This window comes from Mixophyes fleayi, chromosome 6 (assembly GCF_038048845.1).
Source record: "Mixophyes fleayi isolate aMixFle1 chromosome 6, aMixFle1.hap1, whole genome shotgun sequence".
NCBI classification, from domain to species: domain Eukaryota; kingdom Metazoa; phylum Chordata; class Amphibia; order Anura; family Limnodynastidae; genus Mixophyes; species Mixophyes fleayi.
In genome coordinates, this window is record NC_134407.1 from 54235836 (window position 1) to 54263315 (window position 27480).

The 27480-nt window shown below is 39.5% G+C and overlaps 1 protein-coding gene across 1 annotated transcript in view; it reads right to left on the reverse strand.

The window, feature by feature from the left end:
- The window catches only part of MCU (mitochondrial calcium uniporter), a 90877-nt gene extending 63972 nt beyond the window's left edge, over window positions 1-26905 (reverse strand). The window contains exon 1 of the mRNA XM_075216580.1: window positions 26750-26905. Within this exon, the coding sequence (XP_075072681.1) occupies window positions 26750-26860 (111 nt within the window). The 5' untranslated portion in view covers window positions 26861-26905. The remainder of the gene's footprint in view (window positions 1-26749) is intronic.
- Window positions 26906-27480: the final 575 nt, after the last annotated feature.

The window sequence follows — 27480 nt, forward strand, 5'->3', positions numbered from 1 at the left end:
CCCTACAGGACAAGGCTCCAAAGCTCCCGACACACGTTGAGTAGATGCAATCGCCAGCAAAACCACCACCTTCCACGTCAAGAAGCGCAGATCAGCCGACTCCAGTGGGTTCGAATGGAGGCCGCTGAAGAACCTCAATAACGAAGTTCAAATCCCATGGGGCCAACGGAGGAACGTTGGGAGGCTGAACATGAATAACCCCTTGAAGGAAAGTACAAACGTCAGGGAGGAAAGCCAACTGGCGCTGAAAGAAAATAGAAAGCGCAGACCTCTGAACCTTCAAAGAACTCAGTCTTAGTCCCATCTCTAACCCATCCTGAAGAAAGACCAGCAAACGGCTAATCTGAAAAAGGTAGGGTTATGACACGTCTTCCCTACAGTACGTAAATCCTCCACACCTTGTGATAGATGATAGCCGATACCGGCTTCTGAGAGCCTTTATGAGGGTCTTAACTACCCTGGAAGAGAACCTCCTCGACAGTCAGAGGTTGGCTTCAACAGCCACGCCATTAAAGCCAGCCGAGGCAAGTGCGGATGGTGTAAATGGTTCTTGACTGAAAGGATCGGGCCTGAGAGGAGAAACCCAGCCTGACCCTTCCACTAGAAGCAAGATGTTGGCGAATCAGAGCCAACCAAGCCAATTCGGTGCCACCAGAATGATCGGAAAACTTTTCAACAGTACTCATCTTAGGACCCAAGGAATCATCGGAATTTGGTGGAAAGTGATATCCTAAACAGGAGTCCATCCTTGTGGACATTACCTCCACAGGCAGAGAAACTCTGGTTCTTGCGCAGAATCTTGAACCTAGTGATTGTGTCTGGATGCCATCAGATCCATATCTGGCAGGCCTATTTCCAAACTAACTCCTGAAACACCTGAGGATGCAGTTCCCATTCTCCCAGAAGAATTGCATGCCTGCTGAGATAATCCGCTTCTAGTTGTTCACTCCGGGAACAAACACTGCCGAAATCACTGGAAAAAATTTCTCCACCCACAAGAAGACCTGTTCCGCTACCTGCATAGCTTCTGCACTTCTTGTTCCTCCTTGGCAATTTACATATGCCACTGCAGTGACATTAAAGGATTGGAGGTGAACTGGTTTTTCTTGGAGAGACTGAGCTCCCAGGAGGGCTAACAGCATGGCTCTTAGCTCGAGAACATCTATGGGCCGAAGGGCCTCCCTGTCTTTCCAAAGACTCTGGAGACAAAACTGGAGAACAACAGCTCCCCAGCCCTTCAGACTGGCATTTGTGGTCACCAGAATCCAAGACCACAGATCGGCCCATCATCAGAAGCTCTTAAACTAGCCACCATTTCAGAGGTTGACAAGCCTCCCTGGAGAGTCTGATTTGTTGGGTCACCAGATGAAAAAGGGGGACACTACCAATGTCTTCGTGGATTCCACTGAAACGTGCGAGAGTGGAAACAACCGTATGGGAGGGTTTCGAACATAGATACCATCAACCTTAGAATCCCCATGGCCAAGCGCATGGAAGGACCAGGGTGACTCAGGATTAACCGTACAGAGAGTTGTAGGGATCTGTAGAGAAGGTTCTGGAAAAAGATCTTCTGAAAAGTGGTGTCCATTATAAATACTAGAAACTTCATCCTCTGAGGGCATCAACTGGGATCTGGAATAATTGATTATCCAACAGTGTTGCTCCAGAATTCGAATAGACAGGGTCAGATGCCAATAGAGAAAAGGACCTGACAAGTCTTGGAGGAGAAAATAGTCCAAATGCGAAATAATGTTCTCTCCTAAGGCACGTAAACATTTTGCCAAACGTCCATAGGAAGCCTCCATCAGCCCAGGCTGCCACACTGCGCTGTGCTCCTGTATCAATTCCCATTCGGAATCCTTCCTAGGGCTCTATGAGTTCAAGTCCCCCCTCCGCCTCAGCAGGGGACTTGGTATCTCCCAAGTATGTCCGGTCCTCGGACGGAGTGCAGCACTCTCTGCCTGTGGCGGTACAGTGCAGTGACAGTCGCTTAGCGCTGTCACTGCTCTTGATCAATAAACACCACACTAAGCTGTGCAGTCTGTCTTTTAGAAATATTCTTCCTCTTTGTTTTTCAAAGGAAAACAAAGCATTGCTCCATTTTGAAACCTGTCAGGAAAAAAAATGTTAAATACATCCATCCTCACCTACACTCATACCAATAATCTAATAAAAATAATAAAAATCTAAAGCTAAGCAGTACTAAACACAGCCCAACTCCTTGGGCACCTAAACAAAACTGAGGTCTGTGGGATTGCAGAGGGGAGGAGTCAGCAGCAAACTTAGTTAACTATTTAAGTGCCAACTCCATGCACCCTCATACAACCCCCATGGTAGCAGTGTCCCCCAGAGTGGATGAAGGAGAAATTATTATTAACAGCTTGATCAGTTAAAGACAAGGGGGTATATTTACTAAACTGCGGGAGATGTTGCCTATAGCAACCAATCAGATTCTAGCTGTCATTTTGTAGACTGTACTAAATTATATTTAGAATCTCATTGGTTGCTATAGGCAACATCTCCACTTTTTCAAACCAAGACTTTTTAGGCTAGATTTACTAAACTGCTGAAGCATAGCCTTTGAGGTCTTGAGAATTCCCCAAGAAATTCTTATTAACACTAGCATGTGCTGAAGTCTAAAAACAAATAAAGCTTAAAGTAACAGGCGAGAACCAATTATTTATGAGTCCCAAGATTACAAAATCAATCTTTTAAGAAAGTTATTTTTACAAAAGAGGTGTAAATCCTTGAATATTGTCCAACACGACTACTGTCACGTTACTATTTACGCTCATTTAGATTGACTTCTTCCCATATTTCAAATTGATAATGCATAAAATCCATTTCACAACCTATTTGTAAGTATGGCTTGTTTTTACTTACTTTCCAACAAACTTGTAGTAACACGCCCACATAATCCAGTTCACACACAGACCATCGTTTATTTTCGCATTTATAATTAGCAGAAGCCGCCATTCTATATGGCTAAAACATCAACTAAATGCAATCTCAAGTGGCAAAGTTATCATAATAAGGCTTCCTGCAACAATGAGAATAGTAAAGGGAGCTTAGAACACCCAGTGGGTAAAGCGTCATCACAAAGGCCTTGTTGATGGGAGTTTGGAGAAGTGACATTGCCCGCCATAGAGTCGCTTGTAAACGTGAAAAGTAGAATATTTAAAATCAGAATAATGTCACAACTATACAAGCTACCTTGTTGAAGTTTGCAGATTTGCAAAACAAAGAGCATTTCAAGACTATTTCTTTAGGGGTGTCTGAACAACAGACTATAAATACAAAATATTTGTTACTGTTAATGTAATGAATTTACGGATAGATGCAAAAGTCTTACTTTACTCTTACAGTCGGCAAGAAGTGTTAGAAAAGCACAAAGATAGAAAAAATGCCAGACATAGGACATTTTATGACCGGTCAAAAATGTTACATCATCGACAAGAAAGTCAATTAGAAAAATGTTGTGTTCTTACGCGCAACAAGTTTACAGGAAAATAGAAATGGGAGATTAAAACCACACTGTTACAGTAATTAGCATCAGTCATTGCAATCAGCACTTTGTCAGCCATCTGCATCAAGAATTATATGATCCTGAATGTTTGTCAGTGATAAAAAATCTTTCCTTCCTATTCAGATGTGCTAGTTAATAATTCTCAGCAAGCAAAAAATGTACCACCACCCATGACTATCACTCGGTAGGTCTTCAACTAGAAAGACCAGGTACGCTTTCTGTATATTTCAGAAACAGGATTATTCAGAAGCTCAGTATTTCTCTATTTTGCTAGAGTCTAAAACATGCAAAACAAAAAACACTTAGTTTCAGCCGTATCATTTGCACCGGCTACGGGGGAGGGGGGGGTGTAGGAGCCGACTGATTGCGACTACTGTGAAACAGCATAGTCTTTGTATGTGTGCTACTAGCTAGCACAGAACATCTGTATTCAAGTAGTATAGGCTAAAAAACGGATTGTATGTACAGGACGCATTAGAAGGATATTTATGTATTTAACCTAAAAATAAAATGAAATAAATACTTATATTAGTGATTATGCTGTTAATAGGCCATTTATTTTGAAATAGAATATTTTTTATGCGTATAGTGCACATATGCTTGTGCGTATTTTCTCCAGTCTGTCCTGTCTTTCTAGTCACAACAAGTACAGTTTAGGTTCAGCGTATTTACACCCAGATTGAAATTGAAACTCATCTTCAGATCAGATTTGAATACGTTAACTATGCTCAAATTTCATGCTTTTTTAAAGCACAGCTTGCACCCAAACATGAATCAGGTCCATAGGGTCCCAGTTAGGTGCAGTAATTTAATTATTGGTTTAAAGCAATCCCTACAAGACACCAAGGGCTATATTTACTTAGCTGCGGGTTTAAAAACGGGGGGACGTCGCCTATAGCAACCAATCAGAGATGTTGCCTATAGCAACCAATCAGATTCTAGCTGTTATTTTGTAGAAAGTACTAAATAGATGAAAGCTAGAATCTGATTGGTTGCTATAGGCAACATCCCCACTTTTTCAAACCCGCAGCTTAGTAAAACTTGGTGCAAGTCTACGACTATATTTAGGCTGAACATTTACTATAGGTTGGTTGGACAGAAAAAAATTGTTATGTGAAGAGGTGATATAGGATACATAATATCAACATAAATGTAAATGTTAAACATAGGTATGGCGCTAGTGATCCAATCTGTCAATTTCAAATAATAGAATGTTTGATAAAAAGTGTTACTCAATAAAAGAAGAAGACTTCAGAGTTCTGTATTCCTCTGTTGGTAGAATCAATGTATACAGAGTGAATACACAACAGAGGAATACAGAACATTTTTTTAATCAAACATTCTCTTATTTGAAATTGACAGATTGGATCACTAGCGTCATATCTATATTTAACATTACCATTTATCTTGTTCGGTGTATTAGAGTCGTAACATAGGGGCAGCTCGAGATCCAGATTCGCGCTGTTTATCATCTCTTTTTTGTTACATTAATAATATCAACATGCTTCAAATATGAAAATAATTATATGTTCAGCCTTGCAATGACGTTTCACTGCATGTGCCCTTGAGAGTCCAACTGAATTGCTTGTCATCTTTATGCTTCAAGCGCAACCAACAAAAGACAGCAGAAGGTTTAGTGGCCAATTCAATTTAGCCGCGTCATTCTAGAAATAACGCGTCCTGCGAACTATTACCGCTACCACGGTACAAAGTGTGCAGTATTACTGTAAGTGCCGATTTGTACTCGCAGCCTCATAGACATAAGCAAAAATCCAGGTTAAAATGACTATTACCAGTAATACAATTAGCGACGCGTTATTCCTACACTAACCTGAACTAATTGAATTCCCCCTTAAAATTTAAATGATTCTCCATTTGATATATACCTACATCTGTGAACGTGTTTATTTTCCCTCTCTCATAAACTTAAAACAACACAGCCACAGTACGTGGCCAGTGCAAAGGGGAGTTAAAATGCTCAAATGAAGGTTATTTGCAGTCAAATATTTTGAATCTGTCAGTCTTCGTTTTGGAGACAACAGGATTATCACAGACAGTACCTGTCATGTTTCAGATAAAGTCCATTTTACATAGTGTATTGTATCCTAAGACAACAAATTCCCCAATGCTCCTTCCCTGGAGAGCAGAAAATAACTCCACACGCTATATGCAAATCTCAGCTGCAAAAACTCACGACTACTTCCTCCTACAAACCCTCTCCGATAGTGAAACAGGGGAGCTACGGCCTAATGAGAAGCCATCGGAGTGAGAGCGAATCTTTGCAGCCAATATTCAGTATTTGCATGTAGTGTGTGAAGATATATACATCATTTATGGGCCTATTAGAGATGTAGAATTCCACACTCATTCATAGGGGTATGTTTATTAAACTGTGGTTTTGAAAAACTGGCGGTGTTGCCTATAGCAAGCAGATTCTAGTTATCATTTAGTACATTCTACAAAATGACAGCTAGAATCGGATTGGTTTCTATAGGCAACAGCTCCACTTTTTCAAAACCACAGTTGAGCAAATATACCCCATAGTGTCTACATCAAGAATTGGGGTGATAATTACATCAATCCAGCCCCAAGCATGGGGCATAAACCCTAAAAATGACAATAAAAATATTGTCTGTAAAGCACATAACATTGTAATAAATACTGCAGAAAGGTGTCATATGCCATATATATAACCAGATGGTGAAAAGCCCATTAAATACACTAGGACACTACATACATACTTATCCAAAATCATTCAATTTACTACTGAGAAAGTTACAAAGACGAGTAATACCAGAGCTAATAAGGTGTACGATGTTAATCACCAAGATGTCAAGATAAAATTTGAACACATCCTTTATTCAACACTGTTTTGTACAAAAAATATTATGTTTTATTATTATTCTCCACAAGAATCTTGTTTCCGGTTACTCTTCTGAATTAGGTTGTGGACGACTACACATTTGTGTGTCCTTGATCTCCATAGCAATTGCTTTACGTAAAACCATCAGTGCTTGAAGACAAAAGCAGTGAAATCTGCAATTCAGGTAAATACAATATTTGCATCACGATGCAGATCATAGCATTGTACATTAAACTTTATAACAGACTCCAAAAGACATTTATAGGATAACCAATATAGTGTTATAATGGGATTGGGGAGAGGGGGGGGTAGGGTAATTAAAGTTAAGGAATATAGAAACAGGAATAAGGTATATCTTCAGGATAGCCTTCCACAGTACAGCACCCTACTAGATAATGGGTGGTTTCATAGGCGGTTGTTTGACCTACTAGAGCCCTAGAGGTCTCATGATTTTGCCAAGGTGCTAATTTTCTCCTTTTTTCTCTCAATGAGGCCCAATATGAATATCTGAACTCTTTTAAATGCCGTTGTATCTGTGTTTCAAATACTACAATAAAAAGAAATACAAAAAGTATCCTCCTCTGGACTGACACAATCAAGTGCATCAGTTTCAGCAGTGGAAGCTGAGGTTTGGGGTTGAGCATGGGAAACAGAAGAGAGAAGCATTATTTACAATAATGGTTCAACACTTATCACAAGGACCAGGCCACATGGACGATGTTTCCGGTTACAGACTCAAGTAATTAATTTCTTAACAAAATATATAATATAAAAAGGTCTATAAATATAATACAATGCGTCCCAGTAATAGCTTGGGCTTTTATTTCGCCATTTCGGATGTAGAGCGCCTCCTAGTGCCAGAAGGTGGCACAAGCTCTTTCCCCTCCCACATGATGCATCTAGTGTTGCAAACATAAAATAAAACAAAGATTTTACTCTGTAAGTACGGTAAATCGTAAGTACATTGCAGTATATGCAAATTAGCATCACCCCTCTGTCTATACCACGGTTAGGTCTATAATTTGGGTTCTAGCGTGTAACCAAATTCACGTATTTATGAAGAGTCACTAACCAAGAGAAAAGCAAGTCTTTAACATACACACTCCTTAGAATGAAACGCTACAGAAAACCTACCTCATACTTTTTTTCCTGAAAGCAAAATCTTCTGCATGATGAAATCATAACAGAATTCGGTTTATGCCCCAGGGAAAATGATAATTAAAAATCATTAAGAAAAAAAAACAAACAAGGTTAAGAGACTCATTTAGAAGACAGATTTATACAGACATTTGCCTGACTGTAAGTGTGGCCTGGTGCCAAAGACTAGCATGCACTTCTACAAGACATTACTCACATTTGAAAAGAAGTCAGCTGCTCTCATTTCAACAATTTATCCTTACCAGTTTAAAATGAAATCTGGTCTGATATCGTGTGCACCTGTCAATATGATCTTTTTAAGTAATCAATCACATTTCAATTTAAATTCCAGTTGGCCTTCCACAATGTTTGTTTACTGTTGGGGTAGGTGAAGGAGACTTAACCCACACCTGGAATGCGAAACTTGGACCACCAAGCAATTTCGAAGTAGCAGAGTTTTTTAGACAACTTTCCATATTTTTTCCCTTACATATTTCACCACCGCCACCACCATTTATTTATATAGCGCCACTAATTCCGCAGCGCTGTACAGAGAACCCACTCACATCAGTCCCTGCCCCATTGGGGCTTACAGTCTAAATTCCCTAACATACACACAGACTAGGGCCAATTTGTTAGCAGCCAATTAACCTACCAGTATGTTTTTTGGGAGAGTGGGGGGAAACCGGAGCACCCGGAGGAAACCCACACAAACACAGGGAGAACATACAAACTCCTCACAGATAAGGCCATGGTCGGGAATTGAACTCATGACCCCAGTGCTGTAATGCAGAAGTGCAAACCACTTAGCCTTACTTCCTCTTTTTTGCCAATCTGGTGACACTTGTGGCTTATTGCAGATGGATAATGGTTACAGATATTGTTAGAGCAAAGACTTTAGCAAGTTGCATTTTTCGCAATGTTGATCAATAGCCTTTTATCACATGGAACTGAGCATCTTTTTGCACCCACATAAAGAGCAATGTCTAGGAAACATGGAGCATTTATTAGGCGGAATGCTAGATTTCCTGTTGCTCACAAAGGTTCCTATACATTTCTGGAGTGCTATGCAGCAAAAAACATCTCTACTGATATCAAAAGATGCTCCTTAAAAGATCCTATTGTAGTATAGGTGCCAGACGGTCAAATCTAGGATCCATTATTGTGTCCACTTCCTAAATATTCATGTGAAGCCAATTGGCCTTGTGTGGTGGATAGCAGGGTGCCAGCTAACTGAAAATAAAAATTGCGCCCGCTTGGCATCCCCTCTTACCAGTATTAAATTTACTTATTCTTAAGTCACCAAGTGGGTTCTATGGACATAGTTGTATTGTGTAGTATGCCATCTAAAGAGATATTGTCACTTGGACACAGTACAGTCGCCGGCCACTGGAACCACAAACACTAACCACTGGCACTCTAGTGGGACTTCTTCCATTGGTGAGCAGCCATATTTCATAGGAAGTCCGATTTTACCCTAAAATACTGAAAAGTGTTAAATCAGGAGGTGGCTCTAGATGCACAGACATGGGGGTAATATACCTCATTGTGCAGATAAGTGGGACCCCATTGTTCAACAAGTCAGCCCAGCACTGCAAGCCACATGAGGGATGACAGGTAGCCAGTCACAGCCCCTTTTCTAAATAGAGACACTATTATTTAAGCATCCTACTTGTGGGAACCAAAACAACAAGAAAAGGGGCACTTCTTCACTTTAACAGGGTCGTCTATTTGGACAGTTCTGATGAGGGGTTATGATCCTATTGAATTGGTCTAGGATCGCTGAAAGAAATTGTGTTAATTGCGAGTTAAACATTAATCTGTATTAATGCTTGCATTAAATAGACAAGAAACACACACATAGGATGCCACTAAAGCCAACACAATATCTATCTATACACACACTCTTAGTACAAGCATAACAAGATTTGTCATTTTTCCCCCCTTAATGAAGCCTGAAGATAGCAAGCTTGGCAATTAAGGCAGCAAGTGACCCAAATCTCCAGATGCTCTACTTTGTGTCGTTAATGCATTTGTGTGGTTGTCTTGTCAGCAGTGAAGTGAGAGTTGGCAGCAACCCAACGAAGCAAAACTACAGCAAGCGAAATGTCACAATGTAGCATACGGCGTTAGGTGGGGTCCAGGCAACATTTATCTCAAACATGTAGCATTTGAAAGTGTCTAAATACATTCACTACGGACTACTGCGGATTGGATATTAAAGACAACAAACTCTGTTGATTGACTTGTATAGTATTTTTCCAATCATTTAGACAGAGACAAATGTGCATCACTTGGGAGTCCGCACCGATTATCTTTACATCCAATATCTGTTATTGAAGGAGCATTATAAATTCATACACGACTAAAGGAACATGTCAACATATAGTACAAATGCCCGAATACCCATTTACCAAAAATAGAAAAAAAACAACATGAATTGCAATATCTGCAGACACACACTATTTGTCAAGGTGACAGTCAGAGCAGACATTACAGCGGAATCATTCAGCAATGCAGACGCCCATTTACAATGGATAAACCTCTAGCAACAAAGAAAATGAAGGTAAAGAGTGATAGCAAGAGTAAGTAAACAACTTTGACAGTAACATATATAAAAGCTTTGCATTAGTATAATAGTAATACTTAAAAGAAAACTAAATGCCAAAATTTAAATATCCAGATCTGAACGAAGGCTGTTCAGTGTTACCCTGACATTTGCAGCTCTGTATTAAAGTATTATTCCACTACTCAAATGTGTGCAGGACAGTATCTTATGAGGTGAAAAAGCCAATGGCATCAATAGTCCTATGTGTATGAACCAGTGCCTGGTAACCAAGGGGGTCTATTTTTTATTGCACAGCGGTACAAATCATGTAACAATGCAAATTGCAGAACTAAATAATACAATAAACGCTGCTATTCACTAATCCGGGGCTGCTCTAGAAGCTCCGGCGAAAATTGCCCTATACAACAATGTAATTTTACTCCTCTCCGGCAGCCTATAGGCAGAGTGAGCTGACCCGGTGGGAACCAAGTGAAGCCTTTCCAACCTCACTGGACCTCATAAGAACAGGTAAGGTAATGCCATCCTGAGATGGTGTTAGTTTGAATCAAAAACCAAAGCAATAACGCGGTCCTGATAGAGTCCTATGGGACCTGCAGTAACAGACGAAGAGTAGGTTAATCCAGTAGAAATCTCCTATATTTCCTGTGTGAACCTCTTCAGAAATGAAGTCCTGCGATAACAGCTATTTTCTCTGGATTTTTGGGTTATCCAGTTTGTTAAATAAACCCCCAATTGCTATGCAGAGTAAGAGGCTGGTAAGTTGGTCAGATCAAGCACATAAGTGCATTAGTATGAGCCACAGTTATAATGCTGCACACACTGTTCACGACGTAGAGGATAAAATCCTGGGCTCTATGGCTAATGGGCCGAGCATTGGGACTACAGTCACACTCGCATTATTCTGCCAACATTTTGGGAACGAGACCAAAAATTTTTTGTATTTTACCAAACAAAAGGCCACAACCAAGATCTACAATTTAATGTACAGTGAATAGTAAATGGTTTATCATACATTTTATCTGTTACTCCACCATCTGTCTTGAATTTAAATAAAAACCACTGATCTAAGGCAATTCGTATTTTATGTTTGTGGTACTCTACGTGAGGTAATGAAACTCGTATACATGCTTTCTAACTTACATAAAAGTATACCAGGTAAACCAAGGTAAAAAGTACAACTAGCAGGACAGTGCCAGCTGATCATTTAGAGTATGCATACGAAATTATAATTATTACTACTACTTTTCCTTTAAATGGGGATTTCCACCTTCACCTTTTCTTATTTAATCATGACCCATCCAACTACTGACCAGACCACTAGTAGGGACTGTAGGAGAAAATCGGGGCACTTGGGAGGTAGTAGAGTAAACAAACATATGAGAGTTTAATAGTGATGAGGATAATAGTCTTGTGCATGTAATTTCAGGGTCAAGTTTAATTTAAAGCTGCTGACATAACATGTTAAATATGATAATTTCAAGATATAAATAACCAAATAATGTAAAAGATATTTAACAGACTACAGTTAAGTACTGGTGCTAGGAGTAATTGAAAAAGAAAAATTGACTATCCCTTGGATAGTATTAGTTGTACACAGGCTCCCAATAGGCGGATGTGCAGTTTATATAAAAGCAAAGCACACAGTACAGTTTCATACTACAGAGACTGACAAACCAGATGTTATTCCACAGACACTAGTGTTCACTAGAAACAGACAAAACACTGCCCGTGAAGTATATCATCATATACCCATTACCTTATATCACAAACAATGAGGGGGGAATCTGTGACAGTTTCCTAAAACTAAAAAATTTTATGGAAATTTAAATATTGGTGGAACACCACAACATTAGAACTAGAAAAGAAAGATAAACAAATCAACTGTAGAGGTCTTCAAATATATAAAGACACCCGCTCACAGTGCCCGTAATTCATGGACTTGTGCAACAGCCTATTAGACCACTGTACATTTAATTTCATGAAATTCTAAAGACATAACATCTCAAGACAGAACGCAAACTTGACAGCAGCATTAAAACACTACACAAACAACTTGAACAACATAAAGACCTCGAGAATCGAAAATTAGAATCTCTCGTTATCAAGCCATTAAACAATATCATTCAAATTAAATATAGGGAAGTTTTAAAAAAAAAACGGACAATGCTCACAGAATCACATATAGAGTACATAAAAATAAACAAATAACCAAGCATACATACCCTAGACCTACAAATATAGTCATCCATAATTTAACTTCTAAGAAATACTTACAGCTCTAATAAACAGGAAGTCGTTACCATAGACATCTAAAACCATATACCTTTTAAACCCACTTCAACATATTACCCAGCACATGTAAAAATAAACTTTAGAAACACCTTCTAAAACTAGCAGAAGACGACCTACAACAAACAGTGATACAACCACACAATTGTACTTAACAGAACAGGCTCGGTTATCTCATAGGAACATATAACCTTTCAACAATATCTCGACATTAAGGAGATGATTTACTTTGTTATGCATCATTTATGTCGTTATATTGAAAGACTTTAATTCTGTTTGATTATGACCCAAAACTCAAAATCTATTATCCCTAAAATACAAAAACAATGCTACTAACCCACCAGGGTACATCAACATAAGAGACAAATTCACTTAGGTCCAATTAAATCACAATAAGCATTTATTTAAACAATCCATTACTCAATTATAACAGTGAAACATTCAGAACACAATCCAAATCCTGCAACTATTAAACACCATATAATGGGAATTACTCTAATACATGAATAAAGTGAGTTCACTAATGGTCATGCTGTAATCAGAATCAAGGTAGCAAATGAGTCAGACATTTTTTTTTGACAAGTCCAAAAAAATTTAGCCCAAAAAAATTAACTTTGATATTTAAAGCATTGATTGCATACTACTCATAACTTTTTGTTTGCAGATAATGATCTATAATTACAAGGAACTGTCATAGGAACCAGGCTTACCTGTAGCTAGGCCAAACTCTTTATGAGGGGATGAGAGGAAAATAACACATTCCATCTCAAAAACCCACACTCAACATCACCTTAAATTCTAAAAAAAAAAAACAACAGCATTCCCTTTCTTGACTACCCTGAGAGTCAAAGGTACTACTCATGACTAAATTATAAGTAATAAAAGTCATACGTTTACAGACAGGAGATTGTCTATTGTCTTACGGTCTGTTGTCCTACAAGGAGTTAAATATCATAAACTAGCCACTAAAAATAGATACATGAGAAAAAGTCTGATTTGGAAATAACCAAAATACATTGTCAGGAGGAAAGATTTCATTCAAGGTGTGTAGAGGGCCAATTTTCAGTGTTACACACTTCTGTGTACCTCATATTATATATCTGTATTTACCATTTAAGGGACAGTTGTTTGAAAATAAAAGAGACATACTAAATCAAGTGTGTACACACTGGAAATTGATGCATTTATTGTAAATGAGATATATCTTATTATAAGAATCATGGAGTAGAGGTGTTAAACTAATCATTTTCCCTTCTCAATATTCCAGCTCTCACTCAAGGGTTTGTTGCACAATAATTTCATTCTCTTCATTTTCACCTTATGAATTATTATTTTTTTTATTCATTTGTAATATTTCACCAAAAAGATACCTGGAACACTGTAAAATGATGAATTAAAACTGAATTTTTAATGATATAGAATTATGAACTAGCGGACTGAAGTGCTTTTTTCGATTTTGATTCCAACTCTGGTCTTTGGGAAAGACTAGTTCTCCAGGGGAAACAGGTCACCCTCCCAGACCCAGCCCACTTCCCTATTTAAGTGGTCGGGATGTGGCTTAGTTAAAACAATTTATTGTGAATTGCGTCAACTTCGCCCCACCTCATGTCTCACAATGCCATGAATAGTGGTTTTGTGCTGCACAGGATGGGTCTGTGACAACATATTTGCTTCATGGTGACCTTCAGAACATGACCATCAGAGCTCCTGGGGGGAGAGAGGGATACAGAAGTAGTCAAGTATGCTTATGTCCCCCTAGCTGTTAACCAAGCCAGGCCTCCAACTCCTGCAGGACTGAGTACAGTGGATACCACCTGCAATCACAGAGTAAACTGTCCTAGAGGAGAGACTTTCATCTAACTTCCACACAGAGAGAGAACAAACCAGTTTCTCTGGTTAATGCAATGCAGGCAGTGGACAGATGTAAAATAACCTAGGTGCATGTTTCCATTTGTTGTATGTAATGAGAGGGGAGACAATATTTCAACACTCCATATTGTAGTTTTTTTAAAATGTAGTCAAGGTAAGATATAGAAAAATGTAAAGTCAGCTACTGCTCTCAGTTACAGGAGTAAAATAGCTTTTGCCACTACAACACTTAAACAAAATTAAAAAATAGATAATTTCAGTATAAGGCCCCTTTAACTATAAAGTCAAGCTCTCAAGTAAAACTCATGACAGTAGGTAAATAAAATAACTAAAAGGCTTAACCTTGAAAACAGATCTTGGGGTAAATGTATCAAGCTGCAAGTTTCTGGCCAGTTACGTAGAGATGTTGCCTATAGCAACCAATCACATTCTAGCATTTTTGTTGGATATCTAGAATCTGATTGGTTGCTATAGGCAACATCTCCACTTAAACTGGCCAGAAACTTGCAGCTTGAAACATTTACCCACTTAAATAATAATTTTATGCTCAGAGATTTGGACTCTAATGTTCTATATAAGCTTGGCCAGGACTTAAAAGCCTGAGATCTATTTGCTATTCTCTGTGCTAATATGCAGTAGTATCTTGTGTGAGAGTGGTGCAATACAAGCCCTAGAGATGACTGAAATCAGATTTGCAATAATAGGAAATGTACATTTTTCAATATCCTCATTATGTCTACAATGTTTAAATCATCACAGAATCCAATACACTGGTGTATAATTGCACTGCTCTGATTTTCCATTCAGACCCAGTCCCAGTAGGATTATTATAGCATTTCATAATGCACCCACACATCAGAGCATTCAAGAAAGGAATACAATTTAGCAGAGAACACTGAAGAGACCGGCAGCAGCAAAGGACATGTTGCATGGAATAAATGCTTAGTGAGAAAAAGGAGTCTTTGAAGGGTTCTAGAGAAGACGTAATTGTGATCTAGAGGCAGATAAAACAGTTTGGTTTAAGGACCAAGCTCAAAAAGGGACATTCATGGCAAACTAGCATTATTACTCATATTATATGCTCTTTCCCACCACACTATACCATTAAATACCTTATATGGTCATTTGCAATGACCTTACCTAACATACTGAGTGATATATAATAAAAATTGTGAAGCAGCAAAGATATTAATGAGACATGAAAAACTTCTGAATACAATGCAGGATGTATTTTAGCTTTAGGGCATAGATATACAAGCAAAGAACAAAGTTTCCATTACCGTAATTGCTGGTAACACGCACATAAACTACAGAACCTTGCGGCTAATTGAATCTGCCCCTCCGGCTTCCGTCTCATGTTTTTAGATCACCAAAAGGATCGGTTCATTACTGTTGGATACAACACAAAGCTGCCCTCTGGTTATACTTGTACCCAAAGCAAGTCATTGGGGAGCGGAAAATCCCTATGAAAACTCAGCACTGCACTAGAAATCCCTTAAATTTGTTAGCAAAACATACTACTAACCTATAATGTATCAGTGCTAATATCACCGTCTAAGAAAGGGATCACAAACCACAATGACGAATGCTCCAGGATAAAACAATGCATCACATGAAAGTCAAAGGGGGTATTCATTTGTTCGGCTTGACAGACGAAAAACTCGAGCTCTAAAACTATTACTATTAGTTTTAGAGCGCGAGTTTTTCGGCCGTCAAGCCAAACAATTGAATACCCCCCAAAGGATCTGTATATTTTCATCATTATAGATATGTACATCACAGCCATCAATTACATCCCTCCTGTCATGTCGAGAGCTGGCTCAATATTCTGATAATGCAGCCTATCTACTTACTAGTAACTTGGATGCCTTAAACAGACATTAAGAGGGGAATTCAATTCCCCCCCAAAGTACCGCCGCGTTATAGATATTACGGTAATATTAACCCGGCTTTCTGCTCGCAAAAAGCTGGCTTTGGAACTACCATAATAACGGTAATTACGCGCACTATTACCATAATAACGGTAATAGTTTTAGAGCAGCGGTACTTCGGGGGGAATTGAATTTCCCCCTAAGAAAACAACAACTATTGCAGGACAAAGATACAAAAAAGTATATTTTGGTGGCATCATAGTTCCCAATGAGAAAAAAAAAAAAAGTAAAATTCAAAATACTTCAAAGTATGCAAAATCTGCATATTGCAGACACTGTGCATAAGCCATATAGGAGAAAGAAGTAGACGCCATGCAGTTAACATGACATGGGAAAATGCTCGCCAGGTTTTCAAGTAAGGCTGGAAACTGGCAGCGGCCATGGCTAATCCTTATATTAGCATTGTGACGGTAATCTTTAATCTCCAGCTGTGGTGCTATACTCATGGACAGACTACATTGCTTACAGTGCACTACAGACAGATGTTTACATTAAGCAGCTGAGGGATCAGACAAATACATAATCTGATAGAGAAACCTGCCTCTGCTCTCCTAGTAACTTGACTGATACACAATTAGGACATACTGAATGTCAGGAACACAAGGAGGAAAGCATGCTTCTAGCTATTTATTTCCTTTCCAATGTTAGGAGACTGTGAATCTGCATAACCACCCAAAGTGTATTAGCAGGTTGGGTGGGAAAGGTCAACAGTCTTAATATCTACAAGTTAACAATGTGGGTAGTTAAGAGGTGGATATGTGAAACGTAGACTGGGTTGTAAACACTACATTCAAAACGTCAACATAAATGACCAGAATTAAAATGGCAATACAGGTAACGGCTGCTCAACACAGGACTGGATCCCCAAGGTTCTGAGTTGAAGCTGTGGGAAATATATGACCACTGCCGCCAAGAGTATTGGGCCGCCTATGCGGGTTTTTCATTTTGCCAAGAATCCCTGTATGTATTACAAATGAAGGGTCTAGATCTAGGTGAGAAACAAAGATGGTGATGAGAGTAGTGTAGGGGTGTTGTGTTTTCAAAAAGATGATTTCTCACTTGTCATGGCAATATGTAAATAAAACACACAAGTCTCAGCGGGCTCCCCCTCCCTGGAGCCCTGTTCCATGCAGCCATGTTTTTACTGAGCTTCGTAGTTCACCAGGACTGTATGGAGGGTAATGGGGTGGGGGCAGGAGAAGCAGCATTTAAAAGTGGTAATCACAGAAATTGTGAAGTATAATTACTGCATTAGATGGTAACACGGCTTTAAAGTGTAGCTGGAGATTTTTAAAATCTAACAATAATACAGCATGAAAAGTTAAAGCCTAATTGCAATTAAATAATTCATAATTGGTGTGTAGCTATCCAGTGGCATAAGTGTCATGTGATTAGTCCATCAGGATACCGTCAGTGTCCAAGAAAGTTTAATTAAGTCTGATTTATTTCAAATAAAAAAGTGGGATTGAAAGAAGCAGACTATTGTGCATTAGGTGAAAGGTCACAGCGAAAGGTACAGACATTTAAGATTGCATAATCCTATTTAAGGCATAAATGTTACCTGTTTAACCTAAAATCTGCATATAAAATTAAAGGTCATTATTTATAGCCAAAATTGCAACATCCATTTCACATTAGATCTGAAAGTTCCCAATGCAGAAGGGTTTCTGAATGCCATATTCTTAGGCCACCCCACCCCCATGCCTTACCTAGATAAAGCCAATGATTTGTTCTTTCAGGGAATGCTGTACAAGCAGAAATGAATACCAGGTCTGCTCAGCTAGAATGTATGGATGGTATCATTACAGATTATACACGGACACTTAGTAAAACAAAGCAAAATACACAAGGCAGGAAAATAGAAGTTATCTAGATTCAGGAATGCAATCTGAGTGTTCACACGTACAGACTGCAAAAAACAGATCTTATTTTTTCCCAGCAGCAGAAAAGAGACCAAGGGCTAGATTTACTAAGCTGCGGGTTTGAAAAAGTGGGGATGTTGCCTATAGCAACCAATCAGATTGAAGTTGTCATTTTGTAGAAGGTACTAAATAAATGAAAGCTAGAATCTGATTGGTTGCTATAGGCAACATCCCCACTTTTTCAAACCCGCAGCTTAGTAAATCTAGCCCCAAGTGATCACTGCAGGTTACAGGCCTGCATGGAATATAGCTGTGCATTTCATTTTGCATCATTTTGACACAAATGCAATAAGTAGGTAATAATTATGCAAGGTGAGCTGCAGCCTACAATAGGATCAGCCAATGTATCTAGTTATTTTAACCACACTGGCCCAACACCACAATGTGAGCAGGTTACAAGCTAGCTTCCTTCATGAGCAAAATCAGATGAGAAATTAGATTTTTATCAGACTGATTGAAAAGCTGGTAAGAACGTGACAGCACCTGCACGCAGTCATAACCTAACAGAAATAGTTGGCCCCATCTCCAAATGACCAGATTTGGCAGGCTCTCTGTGCAGGGCATGAAGCCCTCCGAGTCTTCACCCAAGACCCCCAGGTTCTTCCTGCTTATCATCAAATTGTTGTGTTATAGCCTGTAACACCTGTTTAAAGTGCCTGCTGATAGCCATCTGTAATAACCTGTCTTTCTTTGAATACACGTATTGTATCTTTTGAATACGTCTTTTAGTTTATTAATAGATATTAAGAGTAACGTACGGCCCTCTTGAAGGTTAGAGGGCCTCCAATGCAGCCCCCAAGTGCAGCAGGTTGCCCATCGCTAGTGTAGGGAAATCCCCCATGGCTTTGTTCGCCTATAGTGCCACCTTTTAGAGCTCTCAAATTTGACATTCATTAAAGTGTGCATATTTCTTTGTCTCCAAAAATTCATCAGGGAACAGTGTATAGGGAATAACAGGCTCCATTCCTCCTCAGAGTTTAATGATAAGGAAGGAAAGCCCTTTACACAGGAATGAATTGATTAGTCATTTAAAGATTACTTACTGTAATTAATATATTGATTACTATTAGGTTCATGACTCCATATATAAATAAATCATATTATGCATTTTATAGAGTTCTGTCCAAATGACACTACAGCAGAAATAAGCCATTCTGCCACTTACAATGATGTACAGGGAATACTATGAGAATTTATCTTTACCCAGGAAACAAGCATTAGTGCACTGATAACCTAGTTAGGATGCAACATGGAGCCCAGAAAACACTAATTCCCCTCTAGAATGATGACAGACTTTGCATCCTAGCAACAGTCTGTTTAAAACCAACAAATTTCTGCTTTCTCCAGATGCTTTTACATATCGCTTCGTCTCATATAAACAACTTTTGCCCAGTATAAGTTCATGTCCTCCATAATCACCAAGCAACTATGTTTCTTCATTTAATTATGATAAACAAAGAGTCACACCGTACATAAAAAATAACTAAAAGCTATAGAATGCACATAGTATGTGACATGTTTAAGGCAATCATGAACATATGCATAAGAGCTCGTGTAGCATTTTCTACTGACAGCTATGAATCTGCTCCAAGCACACAGTCCCTGGGAGTGGATGTGTATATAATAGGAAACATACCAGTTCTAAAATAGCAGGATCTGATTCACTGCAGAATTCTCTCTATACTATAAACACCCACTCCCTACAGAAACCTGCAGATGAACTGGTAGTACATAGAAGAAAACCTGACATGATTATATGTATTGCATCAAGACTATTAAAAATGCAAAAATATGATTACATATATCTTGCATTAAAAGGAAGATTAAGTTATGCAAGGCAGGGAGTTCCAGCTAGTGGCCTAGGGGCAGGGTGCAGCTGTGCACGGCTGTATATTGTGGCCCACGCCTGTACTAGCAACCTACATAGACTATAGTGTAACATCTATAATAGCACTCTTCCATGTAGTTATAACATGACCAGCTTCACGTAACTACTTGGACAGCACTGAGGTGAGATAAAATATGTGTAGTGTACAAAAAGATCTTCTCCTGACAGCCTTAGATACTGGTCTCAAAGCCTTAGATACTGGTCTGAAAGGCTCATCAACTAAGACTAGGTACACACTGAAGAATTTCCCAACCGAAGCGTTATCTCAAACGATTGCACCTACATCTGAAGGTCCGATTAGGCTGGCGATTCATGTGTACACACTGACACGATTTACCTTCAGATCTGTGCTCTTCATCTGGTCCTCTAGTCTTCAGAGAATGACAACACAATATTAATTCATTATTGTCACACTGATTAAAACCGCCTTGTTATAGCTATCCACATGTCCTAATGAATTTCGTTACTCTCAAACTAAACATTCTGTCTCAGAACGAACAAATGAATTATTCCTTCTACAGCATTCTCTACATTTATTCTCTGGGACATTCATCGCTAGAATCGGCTGAAAAGAGCCCGACTCTAAACTCTATGGGGATCGTGAGCATGAGTGCATACACACTACATGATCGGTCGGAAAATATTAAACATCACGACCAATAAAATGAAACGATGATAAGCACTTTGGGACGACTTTAGATCATCATGTCACTATACACATTGACATGATATCTGACCAAACGGTCGGTTGTCGGATGATTGGAGGTTTTTCGTTGCAGTCAGTGTGTACCTAGCCTTACAAACAAGTAGCTCTGAAATTCAAAAGCAAATACAACATTCCCTGTGCAGACTGACCCTGGAAGACAAGATCACTATCTGAGATTAGACCTAGTAGTGGAAGCGTACCATTCAGAGCTAATCTAAAGACAGTTGCTTCTGTATCCCAAAGCTTTTCAATTTAAAATGTAACTTCAATACCATATTTGCAGCATAGTTAAAAAAAAACAAAAAAAACAGTAAAGGGGGGCGGTCGACAAACAACATTATCAAAAAACGATGGGCCTCATTAAGGGTCAGGAGCAAAGCTGGAGGGGAAAAAAAAAAGTAGCAAATTTGCACCTTGGCCAATTTGAAAGATTTATTTGAGAGGTAGTGTGTCTAAGCTCAACTCTAAATTGCAGTGTAAATTTAAAGCTGCCCAAATCTAAATTTAGCGCTAAATACCTGTATTTGCATTAACCACTGATCAATTTATGTTTCAAGGAAAGTTTTTTTAACCATTTCATGATACATGCAGAACAGTTATTACTACTTAATCCTGATGAATTGTGAAAAACTATGCAGCATGATGTCACTTGGGTATAAGTTGCCTCTAACAGGCATGCTAAAGGATGAGCGAAATGTTCACTACTGTTCCTCATTCCACATATAGCTGTAAAAAAAAAAAAAAAAAAAAAAAAAAAAGTCACCACATGAAATTTGGCCATAAGAATTGCCAGTCTGACCACAATTACCCAGCAGAATGAGGTGACTGTGGCCAACCCATTTTGCCCATTTGTCTATGTGGGCAGCACAGTGGCCTAGTGGTTAGCACTTCTGCCTCACAGCGCTGGGGTCATGAGTTCAATTCCCGACCATGGCCTTATCTGTGAGGAGTTTGTATGTTCTCACCGTGTTTACGTGGGTTTCCTCCGGGTGCTCTTGTTTCCTTCCATACTCAAAAAACATACTAGTAGGTCAATTGGCTGCTAACAAAATTGACCCTAGTGTGTGTGTGTGTGTGTGTGTGTGTGTGTGTGTGTGTGTGTGTGTGTGTGTGTGTGTGTGTGTGTGTGTGTGTGTGTGTGTGTGTGTGTGTGTGTGTGTGTGTGTCTGTGTGTATATTAGGGAATTTAGACTGTAAGCTCCAATGGGGCAGGGACTGATGTGAATGAGTTCTCTGTACAGCACTGCGGATTTAGTGGCGCTATATACAAATAACTGATCATAACGATCCTGTAAAATGCAAACTTACAGATACAGTGGAAAATGGCGAAGCAAAACTCAAGGACTATCAGAGGAATGTGGCACCTCTACGAAACTAAGGGGGGAATTCACTAGGCCACGTTACTGTCAAAAGTAATGTGGCCTGCACAATATTACCGTTAATACTGTAATAGTTTGCATTATTACCGTTAGTACGGTAATTTCAACGCTGGATTTTTACTTGCGGCTCCCTGAGCTGAGAGCAGAAATCCGGGTTAAAATTACTATATTAATAGTAATACTGTGCAGGCTGTGTTACTTTTGACAGTAACTCGGCCAATTGAATTTCCTCCTAAATGCATGAAATGTTGTTCATCTATACATGGCGGTGTTATCATGACCTTCAGGTGAAATGCTCTAGTACAGTACGAGATAATCAAACACACACATTCCTAGCAACATAGGAGTTATAGGACTGGTTATAGGTCCCTAGGCTGTTTCTGCAGTTCAATTCAATAAGCAATGTTTATTTATTCAGCATGTTGCAAACAAAATATAGGACCCCAAAATGATAAGTCAGAAAATCTCTGCTTCAAACAGATAATTAGTATTTGCAAACTACTGTATAAACGTAAACGCTGACAGGAAAACATCCATTCAACAACTAAAATCAGGTTTGGACATTAATAGGATATTCCATGTAAATAAATCTCACAATCTTCACTGTACCGTTGTCATATAGTCCTGTAATGCCAAATATTCAATAACGTGCATTAACCAACAGGTCAGATTCAAACAATTTTTATGGACATCTGGATCCCCCAGCAGGAGTCGTGTAGTATTTATTTATAAATAAGGCACCACAGATTCCGTAGCGCCGCATACAGAAGCGACAAACAAATAGATGAGGTTTTACACATAAATAGCACAGGTGTGTGTGTGTGTGTGTGTGTGTAATGCATGAGGACTCACACAGAGTGCAGCAAAAGACACGAAAGGACGTACAAGGGACTGAGACAGTAGACAGACGTGGGAAAATAAGCAGAGAGGACCCTGCCTACGAGAGCTTACATTCTAGAGGGAGGGTGGAGAGAGACAGAAGGATCAACTAGGAGAAAATGTAGATGGTAATCGAGGAAGAGGTGGTGATGGGTAAGATGGTCAGAAGGTGGTAGGATAGCCAAGCCTGAAAAGGTGAGTTTTGAGCGTTTGAAGGACTGAAGGTTGGGGGAGAGTCAAGTTAGACTGGGTAAGGAGATTCAAAGAATGTGGCAGCATGGCAGAAGTCTTGCAAGCGAGCATGGGAGGAGGTAATGAGAGGTGAATCTATACAGTAATTTATTTTCAGAAAACAACATATGGTGCTATTACAGCATTGACAGGTAAATTCCAACTTGCCATCTCTATATATTTTATCCAATGGAAGAATCCATCCCTTAGCACACTCGCAGGTCACTAGTACTATCAGATCATGTGTGTCAGCCAGGAAGAAACAGGTTTAGCGGGAAAGAACTGCACATTGGGAGTGTCCAATTAGCAATGAAAGCTCCTGATACAATCAGGAGTACTCATGTAGTAGGCATTATGGAAAAATGGGAGTCAAAAAGAAGTCTCCGTTAAAGCAAAAAAGTAACCTAACATGTTCTTAACAAATATAACATGAGGTCATACAACAAAGTATATAGAGGCCAAAGCAACTACAGGACATAATTGAAGAAGATGTGCACTTTAGACATCCACCACTGTCCTGGGTCCCTTCCATACTGCACTGGAGACCCACAAAGGCTTCTGATTGTGTGGTGAACTACGCGTTACAGTTAAGGGAATAGGTCTTAGGAATGTGGGATGTTCATCATCACTGTGCCCAACACTTAACGTCATTTACATTTTTGAAGGTTAACTTTGAAATAAAAATTTTCACAGCAATTTAACAAAAAATGATCACTTGATCCAGAGGACTAGGAGTCAATTTGCAGCTTCATTGGGAGCCGTAAGGGTCAACTTACAGCCCAGATTTTGGCTGGCTTCAAGTTCCACAAATGTGGGGAAAAATAGTTTAATAAAAAAATGTAAGCATAGATAAAAATAAAAAAATATATATATTTTTTTTTTTTAAATGTTTGGACCAAAACAAGAAAAGCCCCATCACAGGCAAAAGTGATTATTTTGTTATGTCATTAGGGCTTTGCATCCTTTGATAAATCTCCCCCTTATATTCTGATCATTCGTAGGCAGGGGAGGACAACATTAGTCAAGATTCAGGATCCAGTCAGTGAAATCTAGAAAGGAGCAGAATCATTTAGTTATCCAGGGATGATGTGTATTTATTGACAGCACTCTTAGAGGGAGAATTAATTGCTGGCGACGTACATCCCCACGATGCCCAGCTTACGCACGCTGCCAGTCATTACAGAAAGAATATCCTCATTCTTCTGCGCACCTCTATGGGAGGAGATTCCTGCCATTACGTTGGCACGGAGTGTCTCCATGAACGTCCCGGAGACAAATCGCACTGCACTGAATCGACCACTTAGAAGTTCGGTGCAAAATGTTAAGATTTTTTTTTTTATGCATTTTTATTTAAATGAGAATATTTGCTAATTTACGCCAGGAATTTGTTCAACACTATTCTTAGGTATTGATACTATGTTAGTATACTGTACAATCAACGAACGGATATTCATGCAAGAAAAAAACAAAACACTATTTTTTGCAGAGCTACATGATCCATTGTGCATATCCCAACTATTCACATAAAAAAAACAAAAAAAAACACACAGCTTGTGGATTATAAAAAGTCGATTTAAAAATGTGTCCCCCTAGCCCCTGACTTCTATGGAAAAAGAATGGCTAGTCCCATGCCTCCATTAAACTGTAAAAATAATGTAAAAACAAGTAGACCTATTTGAAGAGCACTAGAGAAGGGTCCACCAAAAGGAATCATTTCTAAGTACAGAATACAAAAACACATTAGTTACCAGGCGGATGAGTGCTTTTTGACCCATCCTGTACTCTAACACATTCAATTTCCTGTCCACTGTAGCCAACAGCTTCATCAGCAACACTGATTCTGCTAATTCACTAGCAAAAGTTCCCCCAAAAAATATTCCATATTAACACGGTTATATTTTATTAATGACATGCTTCCTACCAAAAATAGCACAGAAATGAAAGTCTGGCAGAGTGCAGACAGAAATGTGCCAAAAGAGAAAATTACAAGTACAAGATTCCAGCACCTGGACAATGCCGCAGATTACCTACAGAGATCTGGATCTACCACCTGTTCAGTGCAATAATGACAGCACTCACTGATCCACTTCAAGCGTTTCTAAAACATCTATGTAAACAGAGTGTAAAGAAAATATTCCTCCTGCAGTAAGGGTTACTACAATGTATTCATTACTGTAATAACCACTGACAGACATAAAATTGAAGGAGGGCCTATGCCGGTAATTGAGAAATGAATGTAACAGAATAAAAAAATGTAATGGTACCCACAATCAAAATAATATCTGAAAACTATTAATAGAAACTTTGACTACCTTATCAGTTATAATTAAAAATAAAAGCCACCTACATAAAATAACATTTTGGAGCAAAGGAATTTACAAATAACTATAAATCCAAATATTGAAAGGAGATGTCAAATAATAGTGAAAGAAATCAAAAACAGCCCAAGGTTATATTGTGCACCAATATGTATAGCTTCCAACACTACTAAATTAGATGGCAATACACCACTAGAAAGCTCTGTAATATTTTGTATTACTTAAGTATCACTCAAAGTGAGAAACTAGCTTTGTGATCACATTCAAACAGGGATAGTAAAATCATAGTATTTGATGCCCGAGTCATGAAAAAAAAACAAAAAACCTTTGGTTGGAGAAAATGAAAAAAAATTGTCACCTCCTTGTTTTACAGTAACATATTTACAATCTTCAAACATATATTTTACACACAAGTCATGTGCTAAATATAAGAATACACATCCACTAAAATAAGCAGATCATGTGTGTGTGTAAAAATATATATTATATATATATATATACACACACACACATACATACTCCATTGTATTGCCATACATACAGCCCAGTAGGATGGTTCATTTAACTGCAGTGATAGTACAGTAGTAGTACCAGTTGCTGACCAATATATGATACTGCAGGAAAATCCCTTTTAGGGAAGAAAAAGGAGTATTCCCCTCTCCAGTGATGCATGCGTGTCCTCCTCCTCCTCCTCCCAGCACATCCAGTCATACTAAAGAACTACTCCATTGTAGGTGAGAGAATCTCTAGGGAGTCTGTGGGGCTCTGGGGTATGTGATTACTATGTAATACTCACTGCAGCATTCTGCCATAACAAGACAGTAAAGTTTGTGACACTGACAGCACAGAGGATGTGAGCAGGGCAGTGCCCCCTCTGCCACTGACCACATGCCCGGGGAAGTGGACAGCTTTCTCAGGATGTGACAGTGACCTGCAGCCACTGCACAACTCCAGTGAAGGAGAGCCGCTGGCCAGGCACTGCAGATAAGTAGTGTCAGTGGAGAGTGCTGGCTGCCCTGCAGCAAGGGAGGCTCCCTCCACAGCCTGCGCCCACGGAGTAGGAAGGTGATGTGATATGACAGCAGAGCAGGGAGAACACCACCAGCAGTTACTAAAGCAACCGCTGCAGCACTCGCCCAGGGTTCCCTGGACACCCCGCCCCGGCCGACTCCCTATTAGTCCTGACACAGCGCACAACACTTTCCCTCTTGCCTGGACCCAGCCTGTCACAGAGCCACTCACCGTCCTGTGTGGCCGGTGCCTGCTGACTCCAAGTCCAGGGACGCAAGCTGTCAGCCCCCCGCTGCTCCTTGTGAGCAACAGCAGCCAAGATCTACCTGCCGAAGCCGCCATCTCTCAACTGGAAGCGCTCCGGACCTCGGCGCGCAGCGGCGCTCGCTGGGCGGGACTAAAACACGCCGCTCAAAAGTGCCGAAACCAATGAGAGGAAGGCATTGAGGACGGGGGCTGGTCTAAGACGCAAGGAGTCCGCCTGGTCTTACAAGGTTTCCGGGACTGTACTAAGGTGGGCGGGGCCTCATAAGTGTCAGTCTTGTGCATGACACGCCCACAGGGGTTAATGGTCCGGAGCTGTCCCTGTAGTTATGAAGGGTCCTGAGTTTGTGCAGAGCTCAGCAGACAGTGCCCCATGTATAATTCAAAGTTTAGCCTGAACTCCAGTGTACAGAAATACCCACAGCAGCTAACACTCATTATAATCATGCCTTACATTAGCTGCAAATTGCTTTCTCATGCTCCTTTCTTGGAAACAAATGCTTGCTTGAAACTCTATGCTCAGGGACTTCTGTAAAATATATTCATCATATGTCACCAGCCGAGTCAAACCTAAGGAGAAGCTACTATAGACCGAGCACTTATAAAATTGCTGGAGTTTAGCAGATCTCAGTGTGTAACTCTTCAAATTCCTGACTGCACAGCTGAGAGGAAATGAATATCCGCAGCTGTTTATTGCA